General features: G+C 40.6%; 1 protein-coding gene across 4 annotated transcripts in view; it reads right to left on the bottom strand.

Moving 5' to 3' along the window:
* Window positions 1-795: 795 nt before the first annotated feature.
* The window catches only part of CFAP58 (cilia and flagella associated protein 58), a 129,126-nt gene continuing 108,015 nt past the window's right edge, over window positions 796-21,906 (bottom strand). For all 4 annotated transcript variants that reach the window (XM_047701944.1, XM_047701947.1, XM_047701946.1 and 1 more), the window contains 3 exons: window positions 8,120-8,239; window positions 5,656-5,789; window positions 796-1,521 (listed from right to left, as the gene is read on the bottom strand). In XM_047701944.1, coding sequence (XP_047557900.1) covers window positions 1,410-1,521; window positions 5,656-5,789; window positions 8,120-8,239 — 366 coding nt within the window. In that variant the 3' untranslated portion in view covers window positions 796-1,409. The remainder of the gene's footprint in view (window positions 1,522-5,655; window positions 5,790-8,119; window positions 8,240-21,906) is intronic.

Below are 21,906 nucleotides of genomic sequence, written 5' to 3'. Positions count from 1 at the left end.
TAGCTCCCTTACCCCCCAAACAGGGACAACTCTGACCTGTGATTACATTGTCTCCAGGGCCCACTGCAAAATGCAGCCAGTCTCCCACCAAGGAACTTGACTTGAAATTGCACCCTAGCTTGATTTCCTTCCCTTCTCTGACCTACTTCCCCACTATTAGAGGGTTTCCTGGGATCATTTCATAATAAATCACTTCACGGTCATCATTGCTTTGGAGCTGTTGCTGGGGGTGAATTGAGAAGGACAGCAGAATATGCAGATGATCGCTCTAAAATCCCACCCCTCTGTATGATCTGAACAAGCATCTTGGGGTCATTAAGTCTCTTGCTCCTTGCAGTGGGAACCTTGGTCCCATTGCACAAATGGAATGATCCACTTATACTGTCCTTATCCTTGAGTGGTTTACTCCACTCCATTATAGTTTAAATATCACAGAGGTCAAGCTCTTGTGAGAGAGATGACCAGAGTGTCCTCACATAACATTCCTGAAGGAACTCTCTTAGTGGGGAAACTTTGAGCTGAAGTCCACATAACTGTGGCTTCACCAGAAAGACAATACAGTGGATTCAATGACCCTAAATGTTGACCTGATGCCTGAAAGCCAAACAGACCCTTGTCCTAACATAACTCCGTTCTCCAAGTGGGAGGTCTAAGAAACACAAGGCCATCAGAGGAAGCCAGCCAAAACCCTTCATTTTAAAGTCTTGGTTCCTCTGAATCAAATCCTTATGTTAAACATTTCTCAAAGTAGTTTTTAAACTTTAATTACATACTCTACCAGAGCAAAGACCGAAATCTCTACAAAGGTTCTTTTTTATTTTTTATGATGAAGTATTTATTAGTATGTCTCTTTGGAATAGATTCATACCCCAGGCCTGAAAAGAAATTCCACATAGAAATCATTCTCAAAACACGTTTTAAATATTTGAGAGTTTGTCCTTTTTTTTTTTCTCACCTCATGCCATGACTTGGTAATGAGGAATAATTAAGATAGATTCTTATTAATAAGAAACACACTGCATTTCTAAAATATTTTTAAATGTAAAGCATATACACCAAAGTTTATAATAGAGAAATTCAGATCCAAAATTTCATCTCTACCGAGTGCTTGGCAACGTGGTGCCTTTCAAATCAATCGGTGTGGTGGTCACAAAAGATTGGCTTTTTACAATGCGTCAGCTTAATTGAATGATATAATTACAGTCTGTTAATAGCCATGAGGACCAAGTAGAATGTTATCACTCTAATATGGACATGACGATGATCGTTTTGCATTTCTTTTTATCCTGGAATTTGAGCATTGATTTCTCTAAATATTTGGGATCCAAGGGATTTGAAAGAGATTCCTCCAAAATGTTCCAAAGCGAATGTCATGAGCTGTTCAAATGCACCCAGCCAGGAGCTTCGGGCTAGGACCTCACTTGGGATGGTCTGTTGAGGGGAAATCCACCCCCAGTAAAACGAGGGCCAGTTGGCTTGGCCATTGAGAAGGTGTTATCCATGGGTACTCTGTCCTTATTTCTGCAAGACAGGAAGGAAAAGTTAACTTCCTTAGCATCTTTTTCTTCCTCTAAGTTTGGTGTTCTTTAAGTTCCTAGGTGAGTTAGCCACTGAAAACTGCTTTGATTAAAGCTTTCAGTTTTAGACAAGGTGATTAAATCTAATTAGGTGTTCACTGATAACACAAAGAATTAGGGAAAGACACAGTTAAAGGTACCCTCCTAATGTTGATCTAAATGTGGACATAAGACCTCATTATAACTCAATCACTTTGGACTTGAGACTCCTGACTTATAACATCATCCTGTTTTATAAAACATTTGTTTAGCTCCAAAATCAGTCAGAAGAATCTTTCTCTTGGCTCAGTTATAATGACTTATTCATCATTTATCAACTTCTATATCCCAAAGTTTCAGTGGAAACTTACAAATATTTACCACAGACACAGGTATCTTCATCAAAACTGGATATTTATGAAATACAAATTTTCCTGTAACTTTAGACAAGCAGCAGTTATTATTAGAAATAGTTTAAGATACAAGAAAATCTAAGAAAGATGGATAAGATAGCACCTTCAGCAATAGATAAAGGAAAATCTACAATGTATCTCCTTAAAATACACACACATACATATATGCACACATTCACACACATACACATTCAGGTCTCCTGCAGAGGTAGCTTAAATTACACAAATTCCTTATTGTGTATTTAAGGGTCTTACAGAAAACATCTTTGGAATCCCTTTTTAAAAATAAAAATCAAGCTAACCGCTAAGACCAAACCCAAATTAGACTTGACAACTAGAAGTGATTTACCTTAGGGGGTGAGAATTCCACCTTTGGGGAAAGAATCTGACTAGTTCTGCAAACTCAAGATCAGCCTGGGGTCTGGGACAGGGGAGTGAGAGGCAGGTGGATGAGGGTGCAGATCAGGATGGAAACATGATGAAAAACATGTTTGAGAAAAGTGAAGAAGGCACAAAGGTAAAAATGGCATGAGTTGCTATTTTATAAAGAGCAAATATAGGGAAATCATCCACAGAGACTACTCTAAATTATTCCGTTTGGAAAGAACCTGTAGAGGATTGGCTAATCAATCCAGCAGTCTCTTGGCAGGACTGATTTCATTATTATATAAAAAAAAAAAATCATCTTCCATAAGTAGGACAAAAGCTTTAGCCTTGACTGGATCTGGTAAAGAGGATTCTTTCTGGTACTTGGCAACCCGCACACATGATGCCTGGTGGATGCAGGCAGCCCGCTCCCCCATCCTTCTCTTGCCTTCAGTAACGTAACTTTCCCTCTCTGCAGGAACTTCAGCTTACCAACACTGGCTTGGTCGAAGGAGACTGATGGGAATGATACCTCCCTTACATCACCTTTGTAATATATTCGTAGACCGTCACAGTGGCCCCCTTTAGCCTCCTCCCTTCTAGTCCACACCCTCTCCGCACCCTTGTTCTTGCCTCAGCATACTTCCCTTCAGCACCTTAATCTCTCTGCTCTTCTCCTGCGAACCCCTCTCTCTGTCTACCTCCAGTGTATAGATCCCCACCAACATGGAACAGCCCATGACACCCTCACCAGGTCAGAGTGGCTACAGTTATGAGCATTTTAGGGCAAGAAAAGGACTGGTAAAAGCAAGGATTCTAGAGCTGTGCTATCCAATAGAACTTTCCACGATTGTGGCAAAGCTCTCTATCTAGAGACCAGTGCTGTGCCCTCTACTTCCATGTGGCTATTTAAGCAGTTGAAATGTGACTAGGGTACCTAAGAAACTGAATTTTTAATTTGACTTAGCTATAATCCATTTTAATTTAAGCACCCACAAGGGGCCTACTGGCCCTTTTAGTGGATGCACCACTGGGAGGGGCTGAGCCAACAGAGGGGCATTTCTGTTGGCTCCACAGGCTTCTGTGTCTAAGAAACTGTGTGGAGGGTGTCTGGGAGGGGGATCAATAAGGTCAACAGGCCAAACTCCACGACCAAGGTGGGGAAGTTAGTCAGCTCTAGAAAATTAACTATTTAGCTAAGCTGATTGTTTATAACTGTGTAAACTAGACTGCTGCTCTCCAAAATGGTTGCATGTACTCTATAAATGACTAAGCTGACCCACTGGGAAGTGCAAAGAAGATATTTAAGATTCTATTCATATTTTGTCTTTCAAAAATTAAAAAAAACTCACTTTACTAAGAGTGACAGTAGTATTTTGCACGCAATGTAGACAAGTTAAAATATGTTAGAGATAGAAAACTATTCTAAAATAAAAATTTCGGGGCACCTGGGTGGCTCTTAAAGCCTCTGCCTTCGGCTTGGGTCATGGTCCCAACATCCTGGGATCGAGCCCCGAATTGGGCTCTCCGCTCAGCGGGGAGCCTGCTTCCTCCTTTCTCTCTGCCTGCCTCTCTGCCTACTTGTGATCTCTGTCTGTCAAATAAATATATAAATCTTTTTTAAAAAATAAAAAAAATTTTCATTTTAATACCTAAAACAAATGTGTATTTAATATGCATGCATATACATGGGCAGCTACAAGTTCAAAAGTGTTTTACTGATAAGAGACTGCAATCAAAATGCTTAAAAGCCATTGAACTGGACTCGTGCCTCACACTGGAACCAGCCATTGGCACAAACATACTGTCCTAAGAGAAAACCACTGTGTTTCCACCCATCGTGCACTGATTCACACCATTAATATCAGTGGTTCTCCAGCTTCTGTGAGGAGTGACTCAACTGCAAATTCTTCAGAGCCTGCAAATTCAAACATCTGGGAATGGGGCCTGGAGACCTACATGTTCACCCAATCCCACCAATGGTTCTGAACCAGATGGTTGCCAGTCCCATACATCAAGACAGACCCACTGAAATCAGCTCTAATTTTTGGCAGGATTTGACTCTACCAAGAAGCTGTCCTCTGAATGTGGAATGAGGGAATATTCTTATTTACAAGAAGGGCAAATTTTTCCTGGCAAATCTATTTGCATCCCATTACTTTATTGTTGTTGTTTGCCCCTCACGAATCACAGGCAGACGCCCCTTTTTCACCAGGTCCCTGCAATGCCCAAGTGGACAAAACACCCAACTTGACTCAAACCCCCAATGTGAGCCACTACAGAATCAACTGGATGAGTTGGGTAATGCCACACAGCCAAACTGAGGTTCGAACCCACTGATTCACTGGGGCCCCCTCTCTCACCCTAGCATTAGGCAAATGATGATATCCAAGTGGAGAGACATTTGTCTTTCCACGTGTAGGCATCCTGAAACCCAAAATGTTAACCTGGAGAGTAAGAGCTCACGTCACGCCCCTGGCAGATGCTGAAGCTAGTACTAGGCATAAAGATGGTTCAGAGACAGATTATCTAAAACATAGGTAAAAATGACCCGCAAGTTACTCATCACAGTTGTGTTCTTGGAAAGAACAGCTTTCCCGCCCTCCACTCCTTTGCAAAATTACCTATGTTTGTAAATGTGGATGTGCTTTCAAGCCTGATTGTGAATCTCAGTTGTAAACAATGTTATGGCATGATTATCTCCAAGCCATGAGAACAGTGTGGGGGAGGTATGGCAGGGGTGGGGGGGTGGGGGGAGAATCCCACCATGTTTCCTTTGCTCCATATGAGGTCCACCAATGAGCAGATATTAATGGATCCCTGCTCGGGTCCTAAGGAGAGGCCTTTGTATCAGATAAGACATGCATCTTGCTCTGATACAAACCAGTGGGGATGTGTAGAATATCATTTGTTCACCCTGTGCCTCAGTTTACCCCCATGGATTCCATGACTTCGTGAGTGTCTGCCAATTATCTTCTTATCAGCAGATAATAGGCAAAACAAGATTAGAAGAACATTTGAAGGGGAGGTGAACCATGAGAGACTATGGACTCTGAAAAACAATCTGAGGGTTTTGAAGGGGCGGGGGGGTGGGAGGTTGGGGGAACCAGGTGGTGGGTGTTGGAGAGGGCACGGATGGCATGGAGCACTGGGTGTGGTGCAAAAACAATGAATACTGTTACACTGAAAATAAATTTAAAAAGTTTTTTAAAAAATAAATAAAAATTAAAAAATAATTTTAAAAAGATGCTAAACAAATTATTAAACTGATTCAAATTTAAAAAAAAAGAACATTTGAATATTAAGAACATAATTCTTACTTCTGAATGTATTCTTTACGTTTCTGGGCTAGGTACTTCTTCTTCAAGTTCATCAGTTCATTGGTAAGTTTCTCGATCTCGTATTTATATTCTTGGCTCTGTGATTCATACATATTCAGCTCTGAAGACAAAACCTAACATGACAAATAAAGCAGCATTAGCAGAAGAGACACAGTGAAATGATACCCTTTCCTGAAAATTTTTTCTCTCTCATCTGCTGCCATTTACCTCCATGGGGTGAGTAATACAAAATCCCGCCCAAGCTTAACAGCTAATCCGCTCGCTTTTGCCAGGTCTCAAGGTCTCGTCTAGGTAAAAATCTGACTGAGGTCTGCAGACTCCTAATCCAGGGACAAACGTGGTGAACCTTCTGCTTGGAAGAACTCTTGGGCCACATTCAAGCAGGCTCACCCATGAATGGAGTAACGGGTTTCAGGTATATTGTGAGCAGAGACAGAAAAACGCGCAGGCATACAGTATCAAACTGCGCTTAAAGCCTTTTTAAAGAGCCTTTAGCGAAGTCATCACTAGGGAGAGTGATTCATTTGAGGATTATGGTTAAAAATTATTCTGGAATCATCCCGCCATCACCACCACCAAGTAGGCCTTCAGTGTATGTGTTTTCCTAGGTTGCTGTTCTGCTAATGTCTATCACCTCTTCGCCCATTCTCTTTGGGACTCTTCACAGGCTCGCTCTTTCTCCCAGCATCACAACGCTTCCCTCTGAGAAGCAGGGAGCCCACATGCGCATGGGAGAGTCTTAAGCCTGTGTGAGAGGAGCCCTGATCAGCTGCCTCTTCCACTCTGGTGTCCCATAGATGCTCTTGGTCTCAGCCGAGCGAGAAGAGTGGGCATTCTCTCATCTGAACAAGTGCGTAAAGCATGCCCAAGCAAGGAGTGCACCCCACAGAAACCAAAGGGAAGAAAAGAAGATTACCATTCTAAGGGGCATGCAACAGAAAGATTCATTTTCCCTCTTGCTCACTGTTTGAAAAATTTGCACAAAAGGGACATCTCTGTCTTCTAGGTGTTCATCTGCTTCTGAACGTGTTCCCTTTATCGCTTTGAAAACGATTCTGACTAAGCTATCATGAGCTAAAGAATAGGACCTTCATGTTGAGAGAAAACCTGCCTTAATAGCTAAACAATTAGGAACAAAGGGTCTGTTTCCAAACAACGAATATCACATTTCCTAAAAGAGCCCAGATAATGAGGACAAACTGGCAGACAAGACGGGCTGAGACTACCACCTCTGAACCTCTTCCACCAGGGGTCACATTTCATCAGAGCAAAATTCTGGATCTCCTGAGTTAAAGGGTTAAAATGCCAAAAGCTCCAATGAGCCATGCAATGCAATCCAGCACAGAATGTGGCTGACAGCAGTGTGAAGACAGACGTGTGCTTTTCTAATCTATACCCACTCCTGAGAAAATGAGCTTTTGTTTTGTTTTGTTGGGAATATATAATTGTTTAAAAGGATGAAAATAATCAAAAAGATTATGCCTCATGCAAAATTCAAACTACATCTCAGGATAATCTGGTGAAATCAACATTGAGGGATAAGTTGAAAATTAATGTTCTAATTACACGTCTGTTTCATCTGCCTTTTTTAAGTAGAAGGATGCGATTTTACAATGTCTTATTTGTGAAAGGATCAGAACTGTAGGAGGAGCACAGCATCTATATTACCCCAGGCAGAAAGGCAATGATTATCACCCTCGTTGTGCCAATAAGTGCCGGAATTCAGCTGGCATGTGCTACATTCCGTGTTTGCATGTGTGTAAGACTTCCCCGACATGCCCAGAATACCTAAGAACTCACTTAGGAGGTAGAGCTCCAGATACGATGGGAACACACCGTTTCCGAGAAAACTTTTAAAGGCACGTGTAATAATAAAACATTCCATCTCACCAGTTGAGTTTCTGAAGTCACTTAGAAGGGAATTTATGCTAACAGAATTCTAAAGTGATTTTACTTTCCTTTTACAGCGACTGATTCGAGAGATGGTCATGAAGGAAGGCCCTGGGGGCCGGGGACTAACCTGTGCTTTGCAGAGGGAACGGAATAGCGCAAACCTGCTTTGGCACAGTGGTCTGCTTCGGGGGATGATGGTTTTAAAACATTTCCTCTCTTCTCCCTTCCCCCCTATTCCAAGTGCCCTCACTCATTTTGAGATCATCCCCATATACCCCATCCCCCAAATTTCCAAGAGGTACCATCATCCTCTTTCCAACTCTTCCCTTGCTCGCCTCCCTCTTTCAGAAAACAGAGAATTGTGGGGTCTATTAGTCTAGCTTCAGGGGGGGCAGCTCTGAGATGTGTCCTGCTCCTCCTGGGACTGGAATTCTAAAAAAGCCAACCTCTATGGTGTGTGACGTTTGGGAGACCGGCTCCTTGTACCGAGACAGCAGACATGTCTGGTTCCCTCATGTGTGGCCAGAAAAAGGCAGAGGCTCCCACTTACTTTCAGCTGCTTTGTCTTCTCCCGCAGCGTGTGGCGATAGATCTGTAGTTGCTCGGCGGCCTCGGGACCAGGCTGTCGAGCCAGGATGTGCTTCAGCTCCACATACAGTTTCTCCTTTTCCTGGCAGAAAGCAAAACCACAAAGGAGATAAACAGCCCCATCAAATCAGGAAAAGTGCCTTTACCAGCATGGTCAGGAGAACTTGGGACCATCATAAGACACTTCAGAGTGCCACACTGATCACATTCACCGTAGATCTGATCAGGAGTGCATCCAAACAACCCTGGTCAAGGGCTTAGGTTGGGCCAGCAAGGGAAAGTCTCTCTCTACCTAAACTTAGGGTCACATGACTGAGAGACAAGGGCAGTGATGGAAGATTTGGACATGTGTTGTGGCCAGTAAAAGTAGGACATAGGGGAGTTTCGCAAAAATGTCCTTTGAACTGTTGCTTGAAGAGTGAGTAGGAGTTTTCCCCAGAGCGAGAAAGGAAAGGTTTTGAGGCCAAGATTCCGAGTCAGGACAGGGGAGAAGTGATTCTAGTTCAGTAGGAGCACTGGACCAAAGGAGGGAGAAGTGGAGAGAAGAGGCTGGGCTCATAGGTAGGTTCTAGGCTTGGGAGGAGAGGATGAGCTGCACCTGGGTTTGTCTTCAGAGGAATAGCTCCAGCAGGAAGACAGAGAACAGAGTGAGGAGACTGCTCAGGGCACCAGGATAAGCAGAAGATGAAAAGAGAGATGGACCTAAGGCAACTAGGATGGAAAAGAGGTAGATGTGAAGACATTCCTGAGATAGAATCAGTGGGATTTGGTGAAAGATCAGACAAGGAAGGAAAGAAGGAAGGAGCAGGACCTTAAAGACACCAAGGCTTCTAATATGGACACCTTGGGGGCTGGAGGGTGACGGTAATGGAGTCAGGGAGGCTAGGAAAGAAGGGTTGTGGGGAGGGGAAAGAACTGTTCCCACAGACTCTTCCGATTATCAGCGGTGTCTGAATATGTTGAGCTTGAGGTGTTGTTTGATATTGAGGAGTTGAAAATGAGGTCCCAGAGTTCAAACTAAAGAGCAAGTTGGAGGGGCACCTGGGTGGCTCACTGGGTTAAAGCCTCTGCCTTCAGCTCAGGTCATGATCCCAGGCTCCTGGGATTGAGCCCCGCATTGGGCTCTCTGCTCAGCAGGAAGCCTGCTTCCTCCTCTCTCTCTGCCTGCCTCTCTGTCTGCTTGTGATCTCTGTCTGTCAAATAAATAAAATCTTTAAAAAAAAAATAAAGAGCAAGTTGGAACTGGTGGTGGGTCATGGCTAAAGCCATGAGAATGGCTCCGTCAACAAGGGATGGCCTTTAGGGTGGACCAGAACAATGAGATCTTTGGGAGAGCCAACATATTGGGGGAGGGAAAGAAGAAAGACTGAGAGAAAACGAACAAGGGAGAGTAACTGAATGCCCCCCAGCTAGGAAATGGCAGTGTTTACAAAGGGAAGCATGATTTGAGTGGTCAGTGATATCCAATGGGCTAAGAGAAGAAACAGAAGGGGTACTGAAAATGGCCTCGGGGGAGGCCTTTTAGGATGATACCACTGCAATAACATTGGGGGAGCGAAAATCACAGAGGCTAGAGAACAGATCAGAAGTAGGAAGTAAAGAAAGCAAGTCATTTAAGAAATATGACATAGGAAGAACTGAGATCTGGAAGTAGTTTGAGAGAACAGGTAAAAAGCCAAGAAAACTAGGATGTGCACATTCATAGAACTAAACGAAAGGGCTTGCTAGGAACCCACAGCAAATCATAATTTCATAATTGAATTTAACCAACAAACAATATAGAATTCCCATTTGTACCCTAAAGTTTAATTGCTTGTAATGTGTTTTCAGATACTTGAACTAGGGAAACTACATACAAGGGAAGATTTATTTCTTAGGCACCTCAGTTCTGGATTCCCATTTCTCTAAACTACAACAATTTGAACAAACATTGATAAGGTCTAATGTGTCTATTCATTTGTCTCTGTATGTATTTATTTCCTTAAGGTAATTATGTTAAAGAGAAAAAATAAGTAAAAGCCCTCTTAATAAATGACATGGCCAAGCAAATGGAAACTAATTTTTACCTAGAGCTAAGTATTCTTAGCATTGTCATCAAATAGTGTTTTTGACAGAGAACATGAGAATCATTAAAAAAAAAAAAATCAGTAGAAGAAAATTCATTAACTACTCATTGTCACCATTTGTTTTAGATTTTTCTTCCCTCTGGCCAAATTACAGAAATTTTATCACAAATAATATGACTCTACTTTCAAAAGAATGTATGTAACTTAAGAACTAGTTGGATGGATTAAGATTCTGAAGAAACATGTATCCAAAAACAATATTCACCATTTTAAGAAATAATTCCAGAAACGACAAGGAAATCCAAAAGCCCATACAAAAGAAGAAAACTTGAACAAATAGAATTACAAAGCGGTGGTTTTCCTTTGTTGTACAACACCTCCCGTCACACCTTACAACATAATCTTCCCAGTAAATGGATGTAGCAAGCAATGGGAAAGATGTCAGGAGGTGAGTTCATTTTCTATAGCCACTTAATGCCTGCTCTGTTGGAGAAATAACACTTCTGACAAGGCTTCAAGATTCAATTTAGAGAGGGTAATAAATATGTGGAGAAGCCCACAAAACCGTTTTGTCCATTTCTTTCAGCTCCCCTTCCTCTCTACCAGAATATGGGTAGACCTGAAAAGTAAAGAACCCCATGAAGATGAGGAGGAAGCAATCTGGTTTGGGATATAATAACGTCTTAAAGTGAAAAGATCATCTTATTCCCAAGAACCTTCAACTGTTTCCCAGGTGGAACACTTTCAACTGCTCTTGGCAGGGAGGAAAGAGACACAGAGGAGAGAGGCTGGAAGAAGCAAATATTGCTACCTTGGCTCATAAGTGAGAATCCCAAGGTCAATGGCAATGAATGGTGTGTCCCAAAGTCCAAAATGTGACAAGTCAAAAACCCAGTCATGATATACACGAGAACCACTTTTCCCATGCAAAGCCTCCTCTGGGGTTTGAAGATGGGTTATAACCTTGAAAGAATCTGGAGGAAATCGCGCTACATAATTCCTAAAGGCTACATGATACTATCAGTAGAATGGAGCCAGAAGGTAAAATGGGGTTGGCAGCCAGGGGATTACACGCAGAGGTAAGAGCATGACTCAGCTCCCAGCTCTCGGGACCTAGGCCTGCTGAATGGGCTCCACCCACCCCCTCTAACAGGACATGTGACCTCCACCGACAGTGACACAGGTCTTCCCCTGTCTCCACCTCCTGTTCTTTGTCCCAAGGCTGTAAAAGGAATCAAAATGGATTTATTCTAAAGAATAACTGAGTGACTGAATAGTGAGGACCATAAGTGTGGAGAAAAGTAAAGAAGCTGAGTGAATTACTATTAAAACGGTTGCAGTATTCAAAGTCAAAAAGTTCTAAGAGTTAAACAACTCAGGCCAAGCAATGCATGTGTATTCACGGTGGGTTGAGAGAACACCAAATGAAACTTCAGGGACTGAGACAGTAGGAATGGGAAGAGCAGAGGGAAAAGGAGTGAGGGGTAGTGGCTGAAATGTATTACCAGGCTTCAGTGTGCATGAATTTTGGTCTGTGTTTACAAAAGAAAACCTAACTGATAAAACCAAAGTGAAGGCCGGTCAACATTAACATTCTAGCTGTGTGAATCATACCGATTTGTATTTTGGGAGAGCATTCTGGTAATTTAGATAAATATGGAGTGTTTGATGGATTGAAGGTCTTACGTACAATTGTTTTCCAATTTATTTCTCTCCCAACCCTCTACAAGGGCCAACCAAGCTCTTCAAACATTGTGCAATGGTGTGTATAATAACCCCATTTAGAGACAAAGCGTGCAATTCTATTATAAAGAGAATCTATCTTATGCAACAGAGAGACTCATTAGGCTGTCCGGTGTACATTGTCTCCATAAGCCAGCAGTGGCAGAACCAGCTGCCTTGTAATACATATCCTGTCCTTCTTCGTTAAGCTGCATTCATTTCTTTTTAAACCGAGTCAATTAATTTGTCACTGGGTTAGAAGCACCATATGTCAATGAAACGTTGTAAGAAAATCATGAATAGTTTATTACTTCCCCACCAACAAAAGATTGCATCTTCCAGTTAACATTTCTTTATTTATTCAGAGTTTGTTCTTAATGCACATCAATATTACTTCGTACCATGCCTCACTCTCTAAATTATTTTGTGAACAGCTATACTGGAAAAAACTAGACTCTTAACATCAGGAGACTAGCTCTCATTTTGGCTGAGCACGACTTGCAAGCATAAAACTTATTATGTCCATCCTTGAAATGATGTTCCCTGGCTAGACATCCCATCCTCTCAGTCGGACAGACTGTCACACATGGTTATGGATTCTTTTGCTGTGAGAGTCTCCAAGTTATTCTGGATAAGAGCACGGCTCATTATTAACACCGGCTGAGTAGAGTGGTATGAAATTAATTACAGTATTAGCTTCAAATAATGCCGTCATTACACATTGACAATCTGTACCCCAGATTGGCAACTCCAGACACGAAGTCACTTAGACCTTCAGGTGTTTGTATTTTATCTGACAATAAATTAAAAGTCTACATTCTGAACAGTCTATGCAAATAAGAGTCAGTGCTATTCTGGGTACAATATGGAGGAAGAAACTGAATTGCTCTCAGAACTCCTTTCCCCACCGAGCTACAATTTCATATTCACTGTCTGTTTATATTCCCTGTCTTAAGCTCTGCATCTTCAACTGAAAACAGAAGGTAGTTCACATTCAACGTTCACCTTAACCCCTCTTCTTCCTCAGCTCGCCTACTCAAGGCAATAACTAACTAAGAGGAACTAATATATTCTGTTTTAATCTGAATCTGTGCTTGGCAAATGCCAGTGCATTGATTCTGTTCACCCTGGATTCATCAATTTGCTTGGGCGAGCGTTGCAAATAATAGCTTCACCCTGGGAACAAGCTAATTCATGTGAATCAGGCAGCTTGGCTCCTGATCCAAAGTCACATGCTTATCTATACCCACCAGGGTGAAAGCCACGCACTGAGATGCTTGGATACGATATACTCCAAAGAAAGAGACACCACCTTATCTTCACTCTAGCTCATCCGATGGGTTCAAGATGAAGTTGGTTTAAAAAAAAAAAAAAAAGAAAGAAAGAAAGAAAAGAAAATGCCCCAATCATTACCTCTGGGAGAGCCAACTTCCCAGAATACACAGAAAATCTTTTTTTTTTTTTTCCAAAATAGCAAGATGCCATTTATATTACTTCAGTATTTATTCCTTATGAATCCATTCTTTCCAGTTGCATTGTGAGCCTTTTTTTTTTTTTTTAAAGATTTTATTTATTCGACAGAGAGAGATCACAAGCGGGCAGAGAGGCAAGCAGAGAGAGAGAGGAGGAAGCAGGCTCCCTGCAGAGGGGAAAGCCCGATATGGGACTCGATCCCAGGACCCTGAGATCATGACCTGAGCCGAAGGCAGAGGCTTAACCACTGAGCCACCCAGGTGCCCCCGCATTGTGAGCCTTTAAAGTCAGAATTATGCTGGATCTTTCTGTGTGTCCCTCATACCTGCTACAGCGTTCTACTCATTCTAGATGCTCGATAATTTTGTTGCTTGCGATTATATTGTCAGCAAACTATGCCCATCATATCTCAGTAATGCACATCAGCAGAGGTGAGATATGCATATGTTGAGAACTTTCGCTCTAATTAGATCACTGTAACAACTCCTGGTTAGCAGAGCTTATATAATTCACCCTAATGAGATAGTTGCTCCTATAAATCATATATCTTTGAGTGAAACTTTTGCATCACACATATTTTGTCGAACTCATGCAAACACTTGATATACAACCTTGATCTCTTAGTAAAATGTTTATAGCGGTTTCTGATAGGGCAAGTGGTTTCAAATGCCTTTTTTAATTCATAAGACTAGCAAATGTCTTCACATTAATTGGCTCTGAAGCTCTGCTTACGTGTGTGTATACGGACACATGAAAATGCAAGCTTAACTCCTAAATTAAATAACGTGTGCACTTTTTAAACAGCCTCCTTAAACATAAGAATTCTAATGGCACGCATAACCCTTTTCTCTAATTTAAAAAAAAAGCATTACATTTTTTCCTGTTTGCTTGATTTTAGTTTCCTTTCCACCTTCCCACCCCCACTCATAATCCTTAACAAAAGACTAAAGCCAAATTCAAAATTTTTAAACAAAACTGCTTCCCTCTTTCTATGAAGACAACTACAGAGCACTGCCCAATTTATCTAGAAATGACTCTTTTCGTTAGTAGGAAAATAAATTAGAAACCCTGTAAACATATTACATTTCTATCTAGCTTTAGGAAAGGGAAAATAATGGCTGATACCTTGGGGCTTTCTTGTTTATTAGCTTTATAACGAAAATGTCAGCTAACCTGAACTCTGGACCTATCTTGTTTATGATGTCATGAAGTGGTAAAGCCCCCTAGAGAGGCTGAGAGACGCAGGACTGGGGGATGAAACAGAATTACACAGCTGAGTTCCTCATGAGCAGGAAACTGCTTGGTTACACAGTGGTTCTTGGCTCTAGATGTAGATGATTAAGTGTTTTATGAGGCATAGGAGAAATCTGCACACACTAACCTTCACCATTTTTGTAATAATAGGAAAAATGGTTCTGGTACTTTCTGATATAAACAACGCAAACTTTCTTGAGAGATCTCTTTGCAACGGTTTTGTCCTCCAATGCAAATAGATGTTTGTGAAGTCCTGGACAGGTTACATAATTGCCTAGATCGGCCTGAACTTCATTACCAAGACTGCTGGCTGGTTTTACTCTTGCATCTTACCTCCCAACCTAACGTATGTGAAGAATTTGCACATAAGTCATGGTGGTGTTGGTTTTTCTTAAAACCTATAATGAAACAGGTCTAGAAAAATTCAAGTCCACTAAGTTCTTCTTTAGTGCCAGTATGACACATACGATTGTGCTAGTTTAATACAAAGATAAATAAGGTCCAGACTTCAAGGAGCTCACTTTTCAGCAGAAGGAAGACAAATAACTAAGTCATAAAATAAGACAGAGTATTGCCAGGTCCCCAAAGAGGTGTTAGGGGTAGTGTGCAGTGTGTGGGTAGGTCTAGAAGGAGAGATGATATTCATCTGGTGGACTGCAGAGAGGGAAGTATTTCAGATGGATCTCAGTGGGAATAGTAGTCATAGCCGTAATATTTGTATTCATGAATCCGAGAAGGGCCTCACTACCAAAGGACAAATTGAATAGACAAAGCCACTTGAAGTCAATCCACTGAAAATGGGATCAGTTTTCATAATAAACAGTACAGAAAAAAGTTTGAGATTTTTTTCCTTGAAAAATGGATCTAAAGCTCATTTTAAGAGTTTAAATTTTTTGAGTATTTTATCTTATAATTTTAAAATTTTCATTTTAATTGTAATAATGTATGATTACTGGCTCAATTAAAATCATTGGGTTTGGGGGGCATCTAGCTCTCTCCTTTGGAAGAGCATCCAATTCTTGATCTCAGAGCCATGAATTTAAGCCCCACACTGGGTGTAGAGACTACTTAATAAATAAACTTTAAAAAGTTATTGGGTTTTTTTAAAGATTTATTTATTTATTTGAGGCATGGGGGAAAGGGGCAGAGGGAGGGAGAAAGAATTCCAAGCTGACTTTGCATTGAGCATGGAGTCAAGCACAGGGCTTGATCTCACAACCCTGATATCACAATCTGAGCCAAAACCAAGAATCAGACGCTTAACCAACTGTGCCACCGAGGCACCCCATGGGTTTTTTTACATGGTTAACAATATGGTGCAATTTGACTTCTTTCATATATCTGACTTCTGCAGTACAGCAGTTTTTAAATTTTTTATTATGTAATAACCATACAAAAGAATATATAGCATAAATAACTATAAAGCATGATAATAAAATGAATGCTCATGGTAAGTCCATTACCCATATTATGAAATAGATCATCATCAATACCTAGCATCTGTGCATTCCCTTCTCCATCCCATCCCTGTGCCTACACAACTGCCACCGTCATCAGCCAAGGGAAGCACCATCTGAATCCTGCGGTTGTCATTCCCTAGTTTTTTCCACATAGCTTGAACATACATTTATTATTTAATTTTAATTTGCTTTGAGCTTTATAAAAATAAGCATACCTAGTTTCTTTGACTTGCTTGTTTTACTCAACATAATTCATAATAAAAGATTTATTAATGCTGTTTTGTGCTTCTGTGCATGTATTTTGTCTGATACTCCGTTGGGTGAGAATTCCACAATTTACCCATTCTCCTGTCCGTGGAGTTATTTCCAGGGTTTTGTTTTTATCAACAACATTGCCATGAACATTCTCATGCTGTTCCCTAGTCCCTAGTTTTAAGTCTTCCTACCATGTAGACCTAGAAGTGGGATTGCTGCATCTTAAAGAATATAAACGTTCAACTTTGGAAGAGAATGTTAAATGATTTTCCAAAGTGCTATCCAAAAATCCCCTCTGATCCGCATCTTTGCTATTTTTTTTAGTGTCACCAGGCAACCCTAAGCAAAGGATGTAACTAAAGCCATACCTAGAGTCTTATCCACTGAAATTATAAAATATTGTATATTAAGCTGCCAAATGGGTGGTAATTTATAATAATGCAATAAATAACTAATACAGACATTATAACTGTCATTCCTCTAGAAATAGTAAGACAGTATCTCAATGTGGACATACGTTTTATTTCCCTTCTTACAAAGTAGGGTTAAGCATTTTTATTTTCAAGTTTATTTATCATTTGAGTTTCCTCTTCTGAGAAATGCCTGTTTCACGCACATTGTTTTCCTATTTTCTACTGTTGATTTTTTCTTACTGATTTATAATTCTTTATATATTCTGGATTAAGACATATAAAATTTGTGCCTTTCTTTATGATTCCTTCTGAGGAGCAGACATTCTTAATGATAATGTAGTAAGATTTATCCATAATTTCTTTTATGGTTGATGCTTTTTGTATCTTAGTTAAGTACTCAGGCCAATTACTTTTAAAAGACTTCCGTTAGCAGAAATATTCAAAGCCTTCATTAATTTCTCCCAAATCCCCTCCTAATCCTTTGATAATTTAAAACATTCTGTTTTGAGGTAGCTACACTTAGAATTATTTGACTTTTCTCTTTTCCTACCAGATGCTGATTCGCCATTGCCTTTGATATGATTCTAGAATTTTTCTAAAATCACTTGCATTGACTTCAAGTGATCTGGCATCTTTTACAAAGCTTATAATTACTTTGCATTGTATTTGCATTTCTTGTCGGCTGATACTAACACTGGACAATCCTACTGAAAAAGAGAGACCAGTGATATCAAGATGGGCAGGAGTTAGTCACATGATGCTGACTGGGATGTCTGAGGATAGATAGCAGTCATATAAATGGCAAGTTCTTTAGGGAATATATTTATATTATGAAAATATTCACTTTCCTACACGATCTCAGAATTTGGGTGAACTGGGCAGAAAATACTGGAGAAGAATAATAGAAGTCATCTCAGCAGCTCTCACATATAAAGCAGGTACTATGGATGTGCCTGGCATGGTGCCCAGCTCAAATGTGGCATTTCTTTTTTTTTTTTTTTCAAGATTTTATTTATTTATTTGAGAGCAAGAGTGAGAGAGAGCAAGCACTAATGGGAGGGAAGGATAGAGGAAGAGGAGGGAGGGCCTGAACAGGGAGCCTAACATGGGGCTCAATCTCAGGACCCTGGGATCATGACCTGAGCCAAAGGCAGACACTTAACCAATTCAGTCACCAGGCACCCCCCCAAATGTGGCATTTCAATAACTCATCACAACAAACCCGAGAATTAATTGTTATTATCCCTATTTTCCAAATGAGAAAGTTGAGGCTTGGAAGCACCAGTGACTTACCTAAATAAAGCAACTAGAAAGTGGCAGAACCGAGATTTGAATCTATATAAAATAGAACATTTCAAAGATTGAGATGAACATGTATTATACCTATATGTGTGTATATATAGATACACAGATCTATAGATATGTAAAATACGTGTGTATATATGTATGCATGTGTGTATATACCTCCATCCTCATTCTTAAGCATTACTCACACTGCTTCCTATAGCAGGTGGAAAGTAAAAGAAGGGGAAAATATAAACAAAAGTATAAAGGTCAGGAGGTGAGAGTATAAAAGCATCCAGTAAGCCTGCAGTAAGGAAAGTAGCAAGCGACCATCTTACTAGACTAGAAAAGTAGAATGTATGTGTCCTGAATGATAGACAGATGAGTTTGTTTTCAACCCAATAGGCAGGAGGAAACCATGGTGAGTTTCTTGGTGAATAATATGTTAATAACATTGATGTATTATCATATATCATACACATGTACTACTATAATAATTTATAAGACACATATAAAATAGAAGATTTTAAAGACTGAGATTAAAATGCACATATATGTAGAAGTTCTGATTTTTTCTTCCAACACTCAGTGGATGGTCTTAGGTGCTCTACACTGGAGAACACTGGTCTAACATACTAGAAGTGAGGATCTACATCAGAAGAGTGAGCAGGTGACAAAACACATAAGATTAGAAATAGACACAAGAGCATGGGGAGATGCAGTTTACTTGACTCAGCAACTGACCTGGCAGGAGGTGGATGGGGGAGTCAGAAGTGACACTGGCATTTCGAGCCTCTGGGTGTCTGGACAAGGGGCCACACCATGAACAAGCATAGCCAAGCCAGGGAAGGAGCTGGCTTCAGGAAGCAGATGGAGAGCTCCTTACATGGAGGACATCCCTTTGACAAACATGTATTAAGGAAACTGGGGCTCAGCAAGGCTACAGAATTTGTCCAAGACGACATACCTACAAACTGCAGAGTCAGGATTCTAACCCATGCCGGTATGACTCCAAGCCTAGACCGGCACACTCTTGGCTTCTTCCAACCCATTACCAAGTACCCTGCCTCCACCATTCTCAGTCACCAGCCAAACCAGAGGGACAGCCAAGGTAGAGAGGAATCAGGAGAGAATAGAGCAGCTGTGTAACTATACATCGACAATGACAGCTGCATAAAGAAAGGGCCTTACACAATCAAGTTATTAAAATGTGCAATGGGACCAATGAAAGGCAGCTGAGGGAAATCTTGCTAACTTGGAAAATTCTTTACGGTAGTACATAGTTTCAAATAAGCCAAATTAAATATAAAACAAGAAATACTCTGATGGAATTACATACTCAAGTTGAAATAACTCCAAGTAATTTGGAATTTGTGATTAAAACCTAAAAATCTTCCAAGTAGTCATAAGATTGTGACATCACAGAACGGGCTCAGAGCAGAGAGGGCTCTGTCCTGCTCCGCTCCTGTTTCCTGTGTGTGCATCCCACTAAGTCACTCTCCTTCCCTAATCTACCAGAGTCTTTTAAGCCTCCTTGTCTTTGCACTGGCCACCCGTCCCTCCGTAATGCCCTTCCCCGAATGCCAGCCCCAACCCTTGTCCAACACCTCTCAGCTTTTACAATGCTGCTCAAAGTAACTTCCATTGAGGGAGGGGGGCTTTTCCAATTTCCTCAAATTAACTATATCTTTAGTGTTACCACAGTCTTCTTAGGGATTTTAATCTTGGGTGGATTTAGTCATAGAGTAGTCCTCTCTTTCATGCAGAGGATATGTTCCAAGACCCCCAGGAGATGCCTGAAATTGCAGATAATACCAAACCCTATACATCCTATGTTTTTTCCCATCCATGCCTAGCTGTGATAAAGTTGAGTTTATAAATTAGGTACAGAGATTAAAAATGAAAAAGAACAATGACAATAATATATAGTAATAAAAGTTATGTGGATGTGATCTCTCTCAAAACATCTTATTGTGCTGATGTGAGATGAGACAAAGTGAGGTGAATGATGTAGGCATTGTGACGTAGCCTCAGGTTAATACGGACCTTCTTCCTACATGTCAGGAAGAGGCTCATTAGCTTCTAGACCCGGCCGACCACAGGTAACTGAAACCACGCAAAGTGAAATTGCACATAAGGGGAAACTACTCTACTCTTCAGTTGATGGTGCATTATCGTCACTTGTTCCTCTTTAACTTTACATACAACACAAATACCACCACAATAAGCATGTCAGTGTGGCATAGCTATGTACAACTGAGTTATTCCTCTGAATAAACTCCTAATGTAGAATTTCTGAGTCACATTATTTATATATTTAATATATTTAATATATACTATCAAACTCTCGTCTAGATTTCCCAGGTATCTTATGGTTCTTGGTGCTATAGTAAATGGAATCGATTCTCTAATTTCCCTTTCTGCATTTTCATTGTTAATGTATAAGAAAGCCACTGATTTCTGTACATTGACTTTGTATCCTGCCACATTACTGAATTGCTGTATGAATTCTAGTAGTTTGGGGGTGGAGTCCTTTGGGTTTTCCATATAAAGAATCATGTCATCTGCGAAGAGAGAGAGTTTGACTTCTTCATTGTCAATTTGGATACATTTTATTTCTCTTTGTTGTCTGATTGCTGTTGCTAGGACTTCTAATACTATGCTGAACAAGAGTGGTGAGAGTGGGCATCCTTGTCGTGTTCCTGATCTCAACGGGAAGGCTGCAAGCTTTTTCCCATTGAGGATGATATTTGCTGTGGGTCTTTCATAGATAGATTTGATGAAGTTCAGGAATGTTCCCTCTATCCCTATACTTTGAAGCGTTTTAATCAGGAACGGATGCTGGATTTTGTCAAATGCTTTTTCTGCATCAATTGAGAGGACCATGTGGTTCTTCTCTCTTCCCATATTAATTTGTTCTTTCACATTGATTGATTTGAGAATGTTGAACCATCCTTGTAGCCCAGGAACGAATCCTACCTGGTCATGGTGGATAATCTTTTTAATGTGCTGTTGGATCCTGTTTGCTAGGATCTTGTTGAGAATCTTAGCATCCACATTCATCAGTGATATTGGTCTGAAATTCTCCTTTTTGGTAGGGTCTTTGCCTGGTTTGGGGATCAGGGTAATGCTGGCTTCATAGAAAGAGTCTGGAAGTTTTCCTTCTGCTTCAATTTTTTGAAACAGCTTCAGGAGAAGAGGTGTTATTTCTTCTTTGAAAGTTTGGTAGAATTCCCCAGGGAATCCGTCAGGACCTGGGCTCTTGTTTTTTGGGAGGTTTTTGATCACTGCTTCAATCTCGTTAAACTAAAGACTGTAGTCAGAGATACAGAAGGACACTACATCATTCTTAAAGGGACTATCCACCAAGATGATCTAACAATTGTAAATATCTATGCCCCCAATATGGGAGCAGCCAATTACATAAGAAAACTGTTAATCAAGATAAAGAGTCATATTGATATGAATACATTAATAGTAGGAGATCTTAACATGCCTCTCTCAGAAATAGATCATTGAAGCAGAAAATCAATAAAGAAACAAGAGCATTAAATGACACATTGGACCAGATGGACCTCATAGATATATACAGAACATTCCACCCTAAAACAACAGAATACTCATTCTTCTCAAGTGCACATGGAACCTTCTCAAGAATAGACCACATACTGGGTCACAAATCAGGACTCAACCGATACCAAAAGACTGAGATTATTCCCTGCATATTCTCAGATCACAATGCTTTGAAACTGGAGCTCAATCACAAAGAGAAGTTCAGAAGGAACTCAAACACCTGGAAGCTAAAGACCACCTTGCTTAAGA

This window comes from Lutra lutra, chromosome 14, assembly GCF_902655055.1.
Source record: "Lutra lutra chromosome 14, mLutLut1.2, whole genome shotgun sequence".
Classification (NCBI taxonomy): domain Eukaryota; kingdom Metazoa; phylum Chordata; class Mammalia; order Carnivora; family Mustelidae; genus Lutra; species Lutra lutra.
Note: the sequence above shows the minus strand (reverse complement) of the source record. Positions and strands in the feature narration are given on the sequence as shown.